This window comes from Mus musculus, chromosome X (assembly GCF_000001635.26).
Source record: "Mus musculus strain C57BL/6J chromosome X, GRCm38.p6 C57BL/6J".
NCBI classification, from domain to species: Eukaryota; Metazoa; Chordata; class Mammalia; order Rodentia; family Muridae; genus Mus; species Mus musculus.
This window is the reverse complement of record NC_000086.7, coordinates 152,755,753-152,771,817: the sequence shown is the minus strand read 5'-3', so window position 1 is coordinate 152,771,817 and position 16,065 is coordinate 152,755,753. Positions and strand designations below refer to the sequence as shown.

The window sequence follows — 16,065 nt, the reverse complement described above, 5'->3', positions numbered from 1 at the left end:
TCTTCCAAAGCACTGGCTAGAGGACTTGGGTTCAAATTCCAGCACCTACCAGCATATTCCATCTGTTTATACCTCTAGTCTTAGGGGGATTTGATATCTTCTTCTTCTGGCCTCCACATGCATCAGGAATACATGTGGTGCATAGACCTGCCTGCAAGCAAAACACTCATATCCAGACAATAAATAAATACAAATTTTAAGAACTTTATTGATTTGCATGTGTGTGTTGTGGTATTTGTGCATGCACACACATAGAATTTTGTGAGAGTGTTTCTTACCTTCTTCCACCATTAAATGGGTTCCAGGGGTTGAACTTACGTTGTCAGGCTTGAGTGACAAGCAATTGCTGGGCTAACTCACTGGCCCTGTCACCTCTTTCAAGATTTTGATATTTTCACAAGATACCCAAGAAATAGAAGTCTAGGTGTGATGAGAGCAAGGACAGGTGTGGTCAACTTCGATACCACCACAAAACTTGGATGGATGGTCTACAGAGCAAGTTTGGACAGCCAAAGTTACACAGAAAAATCCTTTCTCAAAAAAAGAACCCCCCCCCAAAAAAAACAACAAAACAAGTAAACAAAAAAAACCCCACTAGCAACAAGAAATAATAGAAAGAAAAAGAAAACAAACAAACAAACAAAAAAGTAACCAAGACACTCTGTCTCTGTTGTGTGATGCATCTGGTCTGTTTGAACAAACTGACTAGAGTTGAGCTTCCCTATTCAGGCTTCACAGCAGCCAAGCCTAAAGGTGTTCTTGGTCCAGTGTTCTCTTGGTTGTCCTTGCTTTCACCTCCCAGTGCTATCAGGTGCTAAAAGTATTAGGATGGAACTGTTTGGGGAAACAGGAACCGCCTCCAGCTACAATACAAACATTAATGGAAAAAAAAAACTTTTCCCCTCTGTAAAACGTGTAAACTCCTATCAGTGTATACATTTCTAAGGTGGGCTCGTTTCATGGAAATGGAAAAGCAGCAAAGTATGAATAGGCATGGTGACTCATACCTGGAATCACAGCACTTGGGGAGATGCAGGCAGGAGAATAGAAAGGAATTCAGTCATCTGTGGCTACACAGATTTTGAGATAATTTCTAAAACTAATAAAATAAAAACGTAAAGAGTGGCAAACTTTCATTAACTTCAAACAGATAGTTCCTCCTTTTTAGAGATATAAACGCAGAACACATTTTAAGAACTTGTGGCAAGGGGTTGTAGCTCAGCTGGGTTTGGTTCCCAGCACCCACACGGTGAAGCACTCACAGGGGGTCTGATGTCTGCCCTTTTTTGGCTTCTTGTCTGGCACACACAGGCTGCTCAGACATACATGAGGGCAACTGCCTCCCAACTTGAGGTACAATTTTATGAACATAAAGGGTAGGAATTGGATGGAAGAAAGGCCTATTAAATTGTGACAAAAGTGCCAGCTGGGTGGATGGCATTTATTATGTTTGCCTGCTGGTACTACAGAAAGGAATTTGCAAGAATGAGAAGGCCCTCAACAGATCAGGTCCAGAGTCCCTTTGCTGCAAGGAATTGCCCGCAGCATTAACCTCAGGGCCAGAGTTTTGGGATGTGCCTGCGAGTGGCCCGGGGTCAGGCATTCTGGTGTGCTAATGGTTTTCGGAACAGCTTTTCCAGAGTCTTGGCGCTGGAGCAAAGGTGCGGCCATACAGGACAGCGGGAATGCCAGAGCTTCACCTGTGCACTTGCGGTTCACTGGCTCAAAGGAGGAGGCGCTGGGTCGATTCCGCTCCCAGTTGGAAGGGGCTGGCCTGCAGCTACTCGGTTCCCGATCGCCTCCAGGTCCCGCCTAGTCCGGTTTGGACACTTCCGCCACCTCACCTGTTGCAAGGGCTTTCCCCGGTGGCGCCCAACCCTCCCCGAGCCCATCGGCGCCTCTAGAGCTGGGCGGGAGGGACCGTGCGTGCGACCTCACGCCTGACCAGGTCCAGTTCGGGCAGGTTTCGCTGGTCTCGGAGAGCGCGCCTTAACCCCTAGCGGCTGAGCGCACTAGAGAAACCCCTTTGGACCTCTAGCGCAGTCAGTGCGAAAACCCCGTGTGCGCGCCCCCGGGAGCCGGCCCCTCCCTCTCCCCTGCCCATGCTGAAGAGGAGCGCGCCTGCTCCGCCCCCTCCCCGTTCCCCTCCCCGCGCCCTTTTCCGCGCTCCCTCCTGGTCCGGCCCGCGTAGCGCTTTCCAAGTTGCAAAGCAAGTTCAGCGGTGGCCGGCGGCTACTGTAGTGGCGGCGGCGGCCCAGCCGCCTGGAGGCTCCTAGGTGGTGGGCCGGTTCGTGCTTCCCGGAGTGCATGGGCGTGGGCATTAGCGGGTGGAAGGGCTGAGTGTGGAGGGGCTGAGCGCCCCGCGTCATGGAGGGCGCCGAGCCCCGTGCACGGCCCGAGCGCCTGGCCGAAGCTGAGGCGCCGGCGACCGACGGCGTCCGCCTGGTGGAGGTGCAGCTGAGCGGCGGCGCCCCTTGGGGCTTCACCTTGAAGGGCGGCCGCGAGCATGGCGAGCCTCTGGTCATCACCAAGGTAAGGCTACCCCGGGGTCTGCCCCGTGACAGTCCTGAGATAGTCCGGACCCAGAAGGCTGGTCGGGGTTTCAGGGCGCTGGATGGGACGTCCGGTTCGCGGCCTCGTTTTCTGGGACGCGTCTGTTGGGAGTCACCTGTGGGTGCTGGGTTCTGTTCAGCCATAGGTGTGTGGTTCCGGCTCCATCCTAGCCGCCCTCGGGCGGCTCCCAACATTGCTGGTAGTTTCAATGGCTCCTGTTCCGGGTCTCCTTCCCCTCCCCCTCTGGGAAAGGGCCTGGCAGTCCCCTGTAACTCCTGGCCTGTCCAGCGGTGGACCTACACCTGCGAGGCTGCCATGAAATGAAGGGAAAAAAAATTCCCAGGAACCAGGGAGTGGGTACAGCTTTCCCAACTTTTGTTTGCTTGTTTAGGGCCCCTGGTTGTCACCCTTTTGATCTGTACCGGTTTTCAGTCTGAAACTCCCTACTAGAAGCTGCTGCCAGGCAGTTTCACGATTCCCAGGAGCTCATCAATATTTGCTGACTTTCGGCTTCCTGTCCTACATCCACGCGCTCTGGATATCTACCAACACTTAATGAAACTTTTTCAGAGTGCTTTTAAAGTAGAATTTGAGTTCTGATAGTAAGAAAAGAGATCTTACTTGGAATTAACGCGTGTGAGTGTGTGTGTAGGTTGCTTTAGAATTGGTATTCTCTTAAAATGCAATCTATCCTGATACTTACCAACTAAACATGTATAAACTTGTATAAATAAACAACAAGCCAATCTCTCAGGTGTTCTGGTTAAAAGAAACTAGGGCCCTGTTCTCTAAGCAGAGTTGAGTCTTACCAGTCCTAAGGACAAAGTCTCCTTTAAAATGCAAATATTCCTGGCTCCTTAGAGGTGTTTGAAGGTGTGAAAATGACTTACAAATTTCCTTATCTTCCCACCCGGATTAAAAGCGTGAAGAATTAGGTGGCTCCACTGGTCTTGACTTTGAAAAGTGGTGTGGTGTTGGCGGCATTCAAACAGCAAAAGACCTCAAATCGATCAATCACCCCTCACCCTGTTACAAAATTAGCCACCATGTAATCTTTTATATCAAAGTGGATTCTTTTTTGTTTGATTGTGCCATTCCAGGGAATCCAAGCCCCAGGGCATTCCACATGCGAGGAAAGTTCTGTACCACTGAGCTTTATACCAAGTCCGAGTCTGATACACTCACTCCCCTTTTTTCTTTTCAGTGCTAGGATTGAAGTCGGCCTTGGCAGTACTAGGCAAGTACTCTTCTCTCACTGAGCTATCTACAGCCCTTATTTTTATTTTTATTTTTATTTTTATTTTTATTTTTGAGACAATGGCTCACTAAGTTTCACTAGCTTGCCTTAAAGTTGCAGCCCCCCCCCCCCAGCCACCCGAGTGCTAGTATTACAGGGCTGTACTACCACAGAGAATCTCATCTGTGGCTCTAAACAAATACTTACTGGTGTTTCTTGTGCATTGTGTTTTGCCTGCATATATATGTCTGTGTGACGGTGTCAGATCCCCTGGAACTGGAGTTGCAGACAGTTCTGCACTGCCGCATGGATGAGTGCTAGGAATTGAACCTGGGTCCTCTAGAAGAGCAGCCAATGTTCCTCTGTGCCTTTTAATAAAGGTTTTCGAGGTCATTTCTGATGTAGTTAAAAATGTATCAGGTACATCTCTCAGTTCTTTCACGCTTCACTTTTTTTTTCAGCTGTTGTTTGTGTTGTTTGTTTCTTCTTTTTCCTCCTCTGAGGCACTCTTTTGATATTTTATATATATATATATATATACCCGGCTAAAATTTTAGGATTTTTAAAACAGTATGTGTGTATATATATATATATATATATATATATATATATATATATATATATATACATGCATATATGTGTGTGTGTGTGTCTCCTCTGCAACAAGTATTCTTAAGCACTGAGCCATCTCTCTAGGCCCTAGCATTTGGGCTTTCACTGTATAAGAAAGGTGGAGGTTAGCCGGGCATGGTGGCACATGCCTTTAATCCCAGCACTTGGGAGGCAGAGGCAGGCGGATTTCTGAGTTCGAGGCCAGCCTGGTGTACAGAGTGACTTCCAGGACAGCCAGGGCTATACAGAGAAGCCCTGTCTCGAAAAACCAACCAACCAACCAAACAAACAAACAAAACAAAAACGAAAGTTGGAGGTTATTTTAAATGGAAAGATTTGCTAGAGGGATTTTTGTGCTCTTTTATATCAGATAGTCCTGGCTCGCTCTCAGCTTTTTAGAAATGGAAGTAGGTGCTGGTCAAACTCAGCCATGCTAAGCTGAACTACTGAGCTATATTCTCACCTATGCATAATTTTCACATTTCATTATAACTGAAAATTTATAGGTTTGTTGCTTAGGATGAATGGGACTCAGAACAACTTGGGGTTTTTGTATTTCCATGTACACATAGACATTCATGTACTGTTGCTCCTGTGTGCACATGCATGGACTTTTACCACATGTTCTATTGTGTAGAATTAACAGTATTTCATCTACTTGTCAGTTCTTTACTATTAAGAATATTAGTACATAGGCCCAGCAAGGTGACTCAACTCCCTTTTAAAGGCACTAAGCCTGATGACCTGAGTTTGGTTTCTGGAAGCCACATGAACACCATGGTACACATACAGTAAAAGTAAAAACAAAACCATTATCAGTGCTGTTTGCTTACAGCATGAAATCTGGTAATTATTTGCCATATTATTTAAAAATGACAAAGGGCTCGGGAGAGAGATAGCTCAGTGGTTAAGAACATTGGTGGTTTTTCCAGAGGACTCACATGCAATTTCAAGCACTCACATGGTGACTTACGACTTCGGTAACTCCAGTCCTAGAGGATCTGACACCTTCTGGCCTCCACAAACAGTGGAGCAGATATACATTCAGACAAACATTTATACATGTGAAATTCAATCTCAAAAAAGGATGAAGGAAACATTTTTGTTTACAGCCAATTAAAGTTAGAAATAGACTGCTCTGTAGTTACTAGTGGAAAATTGTCACCTGGAATTTAATCTAAATTTTTACTTTTCTAGTAGCTATTGAAATGTTATTGTATTGAAGCATATTAAATATGTTTTTCTGATAGTCCTTTTTCCATTTAAAAAAATCTATGCAATAGTTAATGTTGGATCCTTGGTATACCACAAGAGCTTTCTGTTTTTCTGTTAATTAGAACTATATTATTTTTATATTTATATTATATATTCGTTATTTTAATTCTGTTTATTAATAATTTTCTGTTTAGCTGATACTGATTTGGGAGTAGCTTGATCTAATTTAAGAGGACACATTCTTTTGATAATAATGTGACTATCATTTGAAGATCTTATGAGCACATATCTTAGAACTGGGAAGGGCTGGAGATGTGTGTAGCTATACAAGATGCAGAGTATGATCTTCAACATCACAGGACAAAACAAAACTAGAAGAGATGGTAAAAACCAGGCTGATTTAGTCCTGGTTTTTAACTGAAGAATTCTTATTGGCCCATTTTGTGGATTGACAGCTATGACCAAGTGAGGGTAAAATGGTGGACTCTGAGGTCACAGACATGGCAAGTTCTGCATAGGACCTTGAAAGTCAGACTCTGATTGTGAGGATCTGTCTTGCTTCCTGTCCAGCAGATACTATCTGCTTGTGACTGAACTCCCTTGCTGTGTTATTTATACTGAGTAACTCGATGCCATCTGTAGGGTGACAGTTTTTCCATCTTGGCACCATTGATATTCTGTTGTGGGGTCTTTTCTATGCACTGTAGTCCATTTAGCTGCTTCTTTGGCTTCTACCTACTGAAGGCCATTGGCACATGTCTCCAGGTATGACAGTCTGAATGTTTCCAGACATTGCCACATGCCCCCAATCTACAGTTATAAATCATTTATTAGGCTCCTAGTGTGTCACTTTTTCTTTTAAAGACTGGATTTTTATTTTTTATTTTTTAAAATAGTGGCCTTTTGGTGGTGTGTTTGAAGGCACTTGGCGTTTCCAGTGTTTTCATGTAGGTCTGTTTTTCTTTTTGAGATGAGCTCTTGGCTTTGAGAAAAGGCTTTATTTACACAGTAAAATGCAAACAAGGACTTGCTTCATCTGCATTTTTGTAGTTGGAGAAAGGAAACAGAGCAGAGACTCCCCAGAACTGTGTGCTTCATGGGCAATCAAAATAGATGTTGGAGAAGGTCTGAGTTTTCTCAGGAGCCGGTTTGAAGTTAAAGGATGTTAACTTTCCCTGAAAAAAAAGTAAGAGCCTTTGTAGAATTTCAGATACAGGCCTGAAACTCAACAAGACCTCTGCTGAAGGATAGCGTTAGGAGTCATAACTTCTGAGTATATTTATAACATTGCAGCTTGAATTTTTTCTACCATTAGCAAACAAACAAGCAAAACGTGTGTGTGTGTATGTGTCTCCTTCACTAAAAAAAAAAAATGAAAACACATTAAACTTCATTTTTTCATTCTGATATTGTAGGAAAAACAGGAACAACTTGCAGTTTCTAAGGTGTCATGACTTGGTAATACTCTTTGAGAGTATTCATGTGTTCAGAAATTCTCAGGGCACTGGAATATCACACAGTTAATTTTCTATTTAGTTGGTGGTGATTTGTAAGTGAGGTGAGCCATTGGGTTGTTGTTGTTCCCCCTGCCCCCACCCCCACCCCTGCCTTTTTCTCCCCTAAATTATGGAAACAGGGCTTTGCAAGTGCTCTACCACTGAGTGACATTCCTAGGCAAGTCTTGCTGGTGTTACTTGTTTCCTCTTTCAATTTAGCCACTGAGAATTTCAGTGGGGGAGAAGAGCAAGCTCATTTCTATGATGTCACCTACTGGAGAGTTGCATCTGCCAGCTGGGTATCAGGAGGCCCCCTGCAACCTCAGGAATGTTTATCACGGAAGAAGGAATGAAGCACTGGCTATTCATCTTTTATTAAAGCCCTCCTTCCCCCCTTAAGAATGCCAGAAATTGCTAAGAACACATTCATCAGGGCCTGGGCTAGCTTGACCTTCCTGGCAAGCTCCTTTGAAAACCTAGTTTTCAAATTGTCTTTGGGAAATACAACATTCTTGATGTGCGTGTTTGTGTATGTGCACTACAGTGGTATAGGATACTTGGAAGTGTTTTATGGACCAGGACAAGCAGTTGGTGATGGGTATGTGTGTGAGGTCTACTGTGTAACAATAATACCTTAGCGATTGAGAAAGGAGTTTAGAGGCTGTGTGGAGTTAAGGTCATGGTGGCCTGAGACCAGAGACGTTAAAACAGTAGCCCAATGGTTGTCCCTTGTACCCTTTTGTGTTGTTGATTTTTTTTTGTTTGTTTGTTTTGTTTGTTTTTTTGAGACAGGGTTTCTTTGTATAGCTCTGACTGTTCTGGAACTCACTTTGTAGACCAGGATGGCCTCGAACTCAGAAATCCGCCTGCCTCTGCCTCCCAAGTGCTGGGATCAAAGGAGTGCGCCACCACACCCGGCTTTGCAGGTTCTTTTTTTAAGTTTTATTTTTATTTTATTTACATAAGTGTTTTGCCTGCATGTAAGTGCACAGAATACAGTGTCCACAGAGGCCAGAAGATAGATTGGATCGAGAATTACAGAAGGTTGTGAGCTACCATGTGGGTACTGGGAACTGAACCTGAATTCTCTGCAAGAGCAGCTGGGGCTCACTTGAGTCATCTTTCCAGACCTCATTATTGAGAGGCTCCATAGAGCCCAGGTGGGCCTCAAACTTGGTATACAGAGAAGGATGACTTAAACTTCTTGTCCTCTTGGCTCCAGCTAAATCTTTTACAGTTCTATGCCTCCACAGCTATGGGGTACGGTGCTAGGGATTTTGAGAGACAATGAGGTACTCTACCATATGAGTCCCATCCCTACCCCCTACATTTGATTTTGATTTGATCACCAAGCTGGCCTGGAAATCTGTGTCAAATTACTTGAGTCTGAGTGCTGAGATTATGAGTGTGCTACTATGCTTAAGGGGTTTTTGTTTTTTGTTTTTGTTTGTTTTTTGTTTTGGTGGTGCTGGTGGCGGTGGGGTTGCTGGCTGTAGATCCAGAGCTTTTTAAAGGCATGAAGTTCTAGTTGAAGTTTTGAAAGTGGGACTCATTGAATTTAGCAGTGGAAAGATAAATGTGAACTTCTGTCTGGATCTTGGTTCACTTCTGTGTGCCACACAGTTCACAGCAGGCCAAACTACTACTCTGTTAGTGTTTGAGAGAGCTTGGGTCACCTCCCCACCCCCACCTCCTCACACTAGGGTGCTAAGGTTCTATAAGTCCTCAGAATGGTAAAACCCTGTCTCTATGCAGTGGCAGTCACAGCAGGATTTGCAGTTATTAGGATGAGTGTAATTCTAAAGATATATTTGTCGTGAAAATTCAGAGTCTGGTTAAAAACACTAGGTAAGTTTTCTTTCCTGTGCTGAAAGGCCTTTTCACTTGGGAGACTTGCCTTGCCAACTGGCTTTCAAATATATCTTTATTACCCCTTCCAGCTTGCAAATTAACTTGGCCTTGTGGAATTCTAATCCTTGTTCCTTCAGAGATGTTTTAGGCACAGGGGGTGGGGAGCCAGGCACAATGTCTAAAGATGTAGTCCAAGGTCTTATAGCTGGAGGCTTTCAGCTTCAAATCACGGAGGATTCTCTCTATGGGAGGCACTAGAGTATGTGACTCACACCTATAAATCCAGAGGCTTCCACCATTACAAAAAACTATAAACCTGAGCTATGCCCCACACTTCTGTATTGTGCTGAATTCGGTCTTCCTGGCTGAGGTAGGAGTATTGCTTAACATGTCCTAACATTTATCTCTTGGGAAAATAATAAAGGTAGAAAGCTAGTTTGCCTAAGAGCTACATGTTGAATAATAAATAGTAGTTTTCACTTGGACATAATGAGATAGTCTTTTGTTTTTTCTGTTTTTTTTTTACTTGTGTATTTCATAGTTCTTTACTTAGGAGGACTTTTTAAAATGCATTTTGGAATTATTTCCTTGCAGAAGTTGTTTTGTGTCAGCATGCAAATAGGCTTGGATTTATGGCCCAGCTCTTAGAAGCAAAGGAGGAAAAGTCCTGGGGTCTGTTTTCTTTGCATGCCAGGCAAGGAGGAAACATTCAACAAGATAATTTCAGGGTATAAAGGCTGAATGGGCTTTTTATTCAGGCCATCTTTTACTTTCAGACACTAGAAAGGTGTGGGGCCAAGGCCTTATAGGAGAAATTGTACAGTATTTGGAAGATTAGGCTCTTTTGATATATGTGTGCTGAGAATTTTAACCCACAGGAGGATTCTGAAAGAGTTCTATTAGGACTTTAAAACATACAGCTGGATGAGGAGTGAGGGGAATTGGTGGTCCCTGAAGATAAGACTCAGCTTTCTTTTTTTGGTTTGGTTTTTTGAGACAGGGTTTCTCTGTGTAGCCCTGGCTGTCCTGGAAGTCACTCTGTAGACTAGGCTGGTCTCGAACTCAGAAATCCACCTGTCTCTGCCTCCCAAGTGCTGGGATCAAAGGCGTGCACCACCACGCCCGGCAGCTTTCTTTTTATACTGAAAAATATTTTTCATATAGTATATTTTGATTATGTTTCCCCCCCCCCAATCTCCAACTCCTCCCAGTTCCTTCCCACCCCTCTACCCACCCACCTTTATGTTTTCTCTCTTAAACAAACAAAAATAAAACATAAAACCAGACATACAAACCAAAACACAACCAGAAATCAAAATAAACAAGCAAAATACAAATAAGGCAAATAAGATTCCCATCCCAGATTTGTTTTTATGTTTATGGAAATAGCTCTTTGGTATTAAAGTTTATTTTTTTCATTTTTTTTGTTTGTTTTTTATTTTTGGTTTTTCGAGACAGGGTTTCTCTGTGTAGCCCTGGCTGTCCTGGAACTCACTCTGTAGACCAGGCTGGCCTGGTACTCAGAAATCCACCTGCCTCTGCCTCCTCCCAAGTGCTGGAATTAAAGGCGTGCACATGTGCCACAACTGCCTGGCTCAGATGGTTGTTCTTATGTACTCTGAATTACCCAGGTGCTGAAGGTAGGCCTTTTGTATACTAGGCAAGGGCTTTAGTATAGGTTTTCCATGACCACCAGTGAGGTACAGTACCAACTCTTGAAACTCTTTCATTTATTTCTTATCCTTAAACAGTCCATTTATAGATGTCACTCTAGTTTTTGTTGCTTTTCCTTTGCACTATAGACTAGGATTTAGTCTTGCCTCTGCAAAGACTCCTCTGCTAATCTTTCATCTCCCAACTCCTTGGGCATATTTATTGTCTTTTCTTCCATTCCCAGTGAGTCCATAATTTTGGCTACAAGAATATTTTTTCAACATGGACATTATTGATATTTGGGGCTAAATTATTCTTTATCATGAGATCATTTGTGCAAGGTAGGATGTCATCTTAGGCTAATCCCCCCTCAGTGACAGCTGGTGACAGCCAAACAGACCCCCAGATATTGGTAGATGTTTTTTGTGTGCTGGCTAGTTTTTTGTCAACTTGACACAAATTAGGGTCATCTGGGAAGAGGTGACCCGTGTTGTGAAAATGCTTATATCCGAATGACATAGAGGCAAGCCTGTGGTATATTATTCTGATTGGTTGGTTATTTGTGGGGGAGGGCCTAGCCCACTGTAGGTAATGCCACCCCAGGGCAGGTAATCCCAGGGCTTGTGTGAGAAAGTGGGCTGAGCCAGCAGTGGGAAGCAAGCCAGCACTCCTCCATGGCCTCTGCCTTAATTCATACAAGCTCCAGGTTCCTGCCCTGACCCCTCTTCCTACAGCACTAATACCTATAAGATGAAATAAGTCCTTTCCTCCCCAAGTCTCCTTTGCTCATTTTGTTTATCAATAACAGAAACCAAACTAGAACACCCTGAGGACTAGGTTAACAATTTTCAGTGCTTATATTATTTTATTTATTTATTTATTTATTTATTTTTTACTTTGTGGTGGTAGAAATAGAACCCAGAGCCTCATATATTCTAGGTTAACATCTCTCTCACTGAGCTATATCTTCAATTGCAAAGATTTTTAAAGCTTGCTTTCTATATTTACTTTTAGTATTTTGTGTGATTGATGATCAACTTAGTGCTGTATCCTATGCAAGTGTTCCCCCACTGAGTTACACCCTAGTCCTATAATTTGGATGGCAAATGATGTCACTGTTTGGCCTATGGGAAGGAGACTACAGGCACATTGTGATTATTTTTCATCTATAAGATTGCACTTGGGCTGGTAGTGGTGGTGCACTCTGGTAGGATTTGCTGAAGGAGGCAGAGGTAGGAAGATCAGAAGTTTGAGGCCAGCCCAGGCTACACATTTTACAAAAAAAAAAAAAAAAAAAAAAAAAGCCGGGCATTGGCGCACACCTTTAATCCTAGCACTTGGGAGGCAGAGGCAGGCGGATTTCTGAGTTCGAGGCCAGCCTGGTCTACAAAGTGAGTTCCAGGATAGCCAGAGTTACACAGAGAAACCCTGTCTTGAAAAACCAAAAAAAAAAAAAAAATTGCACTTGGGAGGCAGAGGCAGGTGGATCTTTGAGTTTGAAGCCAGCCTGGTCTACAGAGGGAGTTCCAGGACAGCCAGGGCTGTTACACAGAGACACTCTGTCTCAGAGAGAAGTGGGGTAGGGAGGGGCAGAGAGAGACAGAGAGAGAGACAGAGAGAGAGACAGAGAGAGAGACAGAGTTTTATTTCATTGCTTAATTTCTTCTGCAGTTGTTACTTACTGTAAATTCTCAGTGGTGGCACATCTCTTCTTATATTTTTATACACACCAAAGTAGCTTTTCTTCACTTTGCAATATTGGGGTTATCTTGCCACTCTGGTGGTCACAGTTCTCCGTTTTCTGCAGTGCAATATTATAGAAATAAGGTCAGACATTTCTGGTTTATGATCTGTTAGACTTTCTCTATTTTTTCTCTCTTATTTTTCATTTACTTGTGATTTTGATCTTGGGAGATTTTGTTTAACCTTATCTTCCAATCTTCTTTTTTTTTCTCCAAATTCCAAATTTTGTTTCAGAGTTGTTCTTTTTGTTGACACCATATGGATTTTTTTTCATTTCTTTTCTTTCTTTTTTTTTTTTTTGATTAATTCTTTTGTCTAATAATACTGAGGCGGTTTTCAAAACTATCAACTTTCCATAAGGATTTTGTTTCTGGAGTCGGCTTTTATTAGTTGTCTGGTTTTCTCTCTTCCCTGACAGAAGTTTCTGGTGGTCTTTGGACATCTCCTGGCATTAAAGAACAGATTGTTTGAATTACATATACTGTGCATATGCATGAGTAACCCAGTGAGACTGTTTTTTTTCTGGGAAATCTTGGAAGTCCAAACCTCAGGTTGTTTCTTTTGAGAGTGGTCATATCCTTATCATATAGTAACTTTTGCACATATTTTTGTGTAGAGTGGACTGCAAGGTGGAAGGCTAACAATAGAAGAGACCCTTCCCTTGCTCAGCTGAGTGAACAAGACAGAAGAGTAGTCGTGTCCTGTACTCTAGCCATAGTGGTTCCAGCTTGAAGGAAGCCAAGCCATCCACTAGTAATAAGTTGTCAATGCCTGCTGGTGTTCACAGCTAGTTCTTTCACTTGGTCCTTAGCCTTTTTAACTCTCTATCCCACAGTTTGTTAAACTTAGAATCATTTCTGCTTTATTGTATTACTGTAGGGGATTAAATGAATCAGCATGTAAAGCGAGTTCTAGAATTCATTCTCTTCCTCCTCTCCCCTCAATCCAGATTCATTATAAAACTGAGAAATTATTTTGTTTTTGTGTGTGTGTGTGTGGTCTGTCTTTTTGTTTTTTAATGTATATGAGTACACTGTAGCTGTCTTCAGACACATCAGTAGAGGGCATTGGATCCCATTACAGATGGTTGTGAACCACCATGTGGTTGCTGGGAATTGAACTCAGGATCTTTGGAAGAGCAGTCAGTGCTCTTAAGCACTGAGCCATTTCTCCAGCCCCTGAGAATTTATTTTTTAAAAAACTGTTTATGTATACTTCTTAGTTAGGGGTTCCATTGCTGTGAAGAGATACCATGACCAAGGCAACTCTTTTTTTTTTATTTTGTTTTTCATTTATTATTTTCTTTATATAAATTTCAAATGCTATCCCAAAAGTTCCCTATACCCACCCGCCCCTGCCCTGCTCCCCTACCCACCCACTCCCACTTCTTGGCCCTGGTGTTCCCCTGTACTGGGGCATATAAAGTTTGCAAGACCAATGGGCCTCTCTTTTCAGTGATGGCCGACTAGGCCATCTTCTGCTACTCTTATAAAGGCAACTCTTATAAAGGACAAAATTTAATTGGGGCTGGCTTACAGGTTCTTTTTGAGGTTCAGTTCATTATCATTGCAGGAAGTACATCAGCCTCCACACATGGTTGCTGGAGGAGCTGAGAGTTCTATATCTTCATCCAAAGGAAGCCAGGAGCAGACTCTCTTCAGGCAGCTAGGAGGAGGGTCTCAAAGCCCAACCGCAGAGACACACTTCTTCCAACAAGGCCACACCTCCTAATAGTGCCACTCCCTGGGCCAACCATATTTATACCACCACAGTATCAAAGTACTTTTTTATTATAGACAGAATTTGAGCTGGATTTTGCATAGTATAGAAATTTAATATGTACCAAGGTGATTTTTTAAAAATTTATTTATTATTATACATAAGTGCACTGTAGCTGTCTTCAGACCCATCACAATAGTATGTCAGAGCTCATTATGGGTGGTTGCTAGGATTTGAATTCAGGACCTTTGGAAGAACAGTCAGTGCTCTTACCCACTGAGCCATCTCGCCAGCCCCCAAAGTGATTTTTATACTACTTATTAGTATAGGTTTCATAGATAATGCATTTAAGTTAAAGATAGATCTAATTTGAGGATGTTCCTCAGTGGTTGAGTGCTTACCTGGTGTGGCCCTGGGTTTGATACAAAGCTGCAAATTATAGATACATGACTAAATGAAAGTAAAAGCTACATCCAATATTAGTTTCAGTCTGTTGTTTTCATTTTATGTAGCCCCAGAAATGAATATTTTCTTCTATCTCTCCAAAACTTACAATTTTAAAGTAATACTTATTGTAATACAAATGAATAATAACACATTTTGCTAATTTTATAATAACATAAATGTTCTTTCAGATCAACAGGAGTTGTCACAGGTGATTTTTTTTTTAAGGTGAGTGAAACTAGTGAGAAGGATAAACACTAAACATGCTTGTGACATCAGGCTACATCTTACTTCACTCCTTTATTGATTTGTAATAGAAAATCATTCAAGGAGTTGAATTCACAGGTGTGGTGTGAGTGTGCTTTGTGGAAAACTCCATGTAGCTGCTTCCCATGCATGCATGTATGGCTGTGTGACCATCCTACCTCAGTGAAGTCCAAAGAGAAGTAATGTCTGCCATTTTTTTTTTTTTAAAGATTTATTTATTGATTATATGTAAGTACACTGTAGCTGTCTTCAGACACTCTAGAAGAGGGAGTCAGATCTTGTTGGGGATGGTTGTGAGCCACCATGTGGTTGCTGGGATTTTGAACTCTGGACCTTCGGAAGAGCAGTCGGGTGCTCTTACCCACTGAGCCATCTCGCCAGCCCCCTGTGTCTGCCATTTTATAACCAACCCCCAAAGTCCCGCTCTGCCTGGTTGGGATAAAGATAAAGTTTCAGAACAGGGCTTTATCAACATAGGTCCTTGAATGACTAATGAGGTTGTTTCCCAGGATCTGTCATTCACAGAGTATTACTACTGTATGAGCAGCATGATCATTCACTTTATCTATACTGCCATTACATGAAACAAACCTGCATTGCGATTTGGTTCCTGGATTGCTTATTAAGTCAGACTGTTCTAACAAATGAAATCCTGGCACTAATCAAAAGTTTTTCTTTAAACAAATATGCTCAAGGGACAAAATATATAATGCTTGAAACCTGTGTAGGAGGACATATTTTACTTTGTTGGAACAATCACAGTGGCTGTCCAGTTAGCACACGGCTTATTCCTTACATACTCATTATGTAATGTGAGACTTCCACACCTGTGGCTTCTTCAACTCTATCCTTTCCTTTTAGTCAGTAATTTAAATTTTACCTAGTCTTGCCTTTCCTCCATGTCTGTAGATGCTTACTTGGGAATTCTGTAGAGGAAGAGCAGAAAGCTGTGCGAATGCTTAGTGTAGATAATTAGCCCTCAGGTAGGACTGGGTGATGTAATGATGTTGGAGTTTGTACCTTGGCAGTGCTGTCCTTTTCTTAACCACATGGCTTTAAGTGCAGAACTTGTTGCAGGGAAGGCTACTTGTTAAGTGGTCATGAATGGAGCTGCCTTCATCAGATTAGCTAATTATAATCCTGAATGGCAGACTTTTTCTTCCCTTGAGGAATAAAAGCAGCACATAGACACATATGAGTTGGATCAGCAGTGTGATACCTGGGGAAGATGTGAGGAAATGCTAGGTAAGTAGCAGAAAGTCCTTCCTGCATTTG

At 42.5% G+C, this 16,065-nt stretch overlaps 1 protein-coding gene across 3 annotated transcripts in view; it reads left to right on the top strand.

Moving 5' to 3' along the window:
- Window positions 1–1,029: 1,029 nt before the first annotated feature.
- The window catches only part of Shroom2 (shroom family member 2), a 161,280-nt gene continuing 146,244 nt past the window's right edge, over window positions 1,030–16,065 (top strand). For 2 of the 3 annotated variants that reach the window (NM_001290684.1, NM_172441.3), the window contains exon 1: window positions 2,332–2,532. In NM_001290684.1, coding sequence (NP_001277613.1) covers window positions 2,368–2,532 — 165 coding nt within the window. In that variant the 5' untranslated portion in view covers window positions 2,332–2,367. Of the gene's footprint in view, window positions 2,533–16,065 lie in introns of all 3 variants that reach the window. The other variant, XM_006528683.4, reaches the window with a different exon arrangement.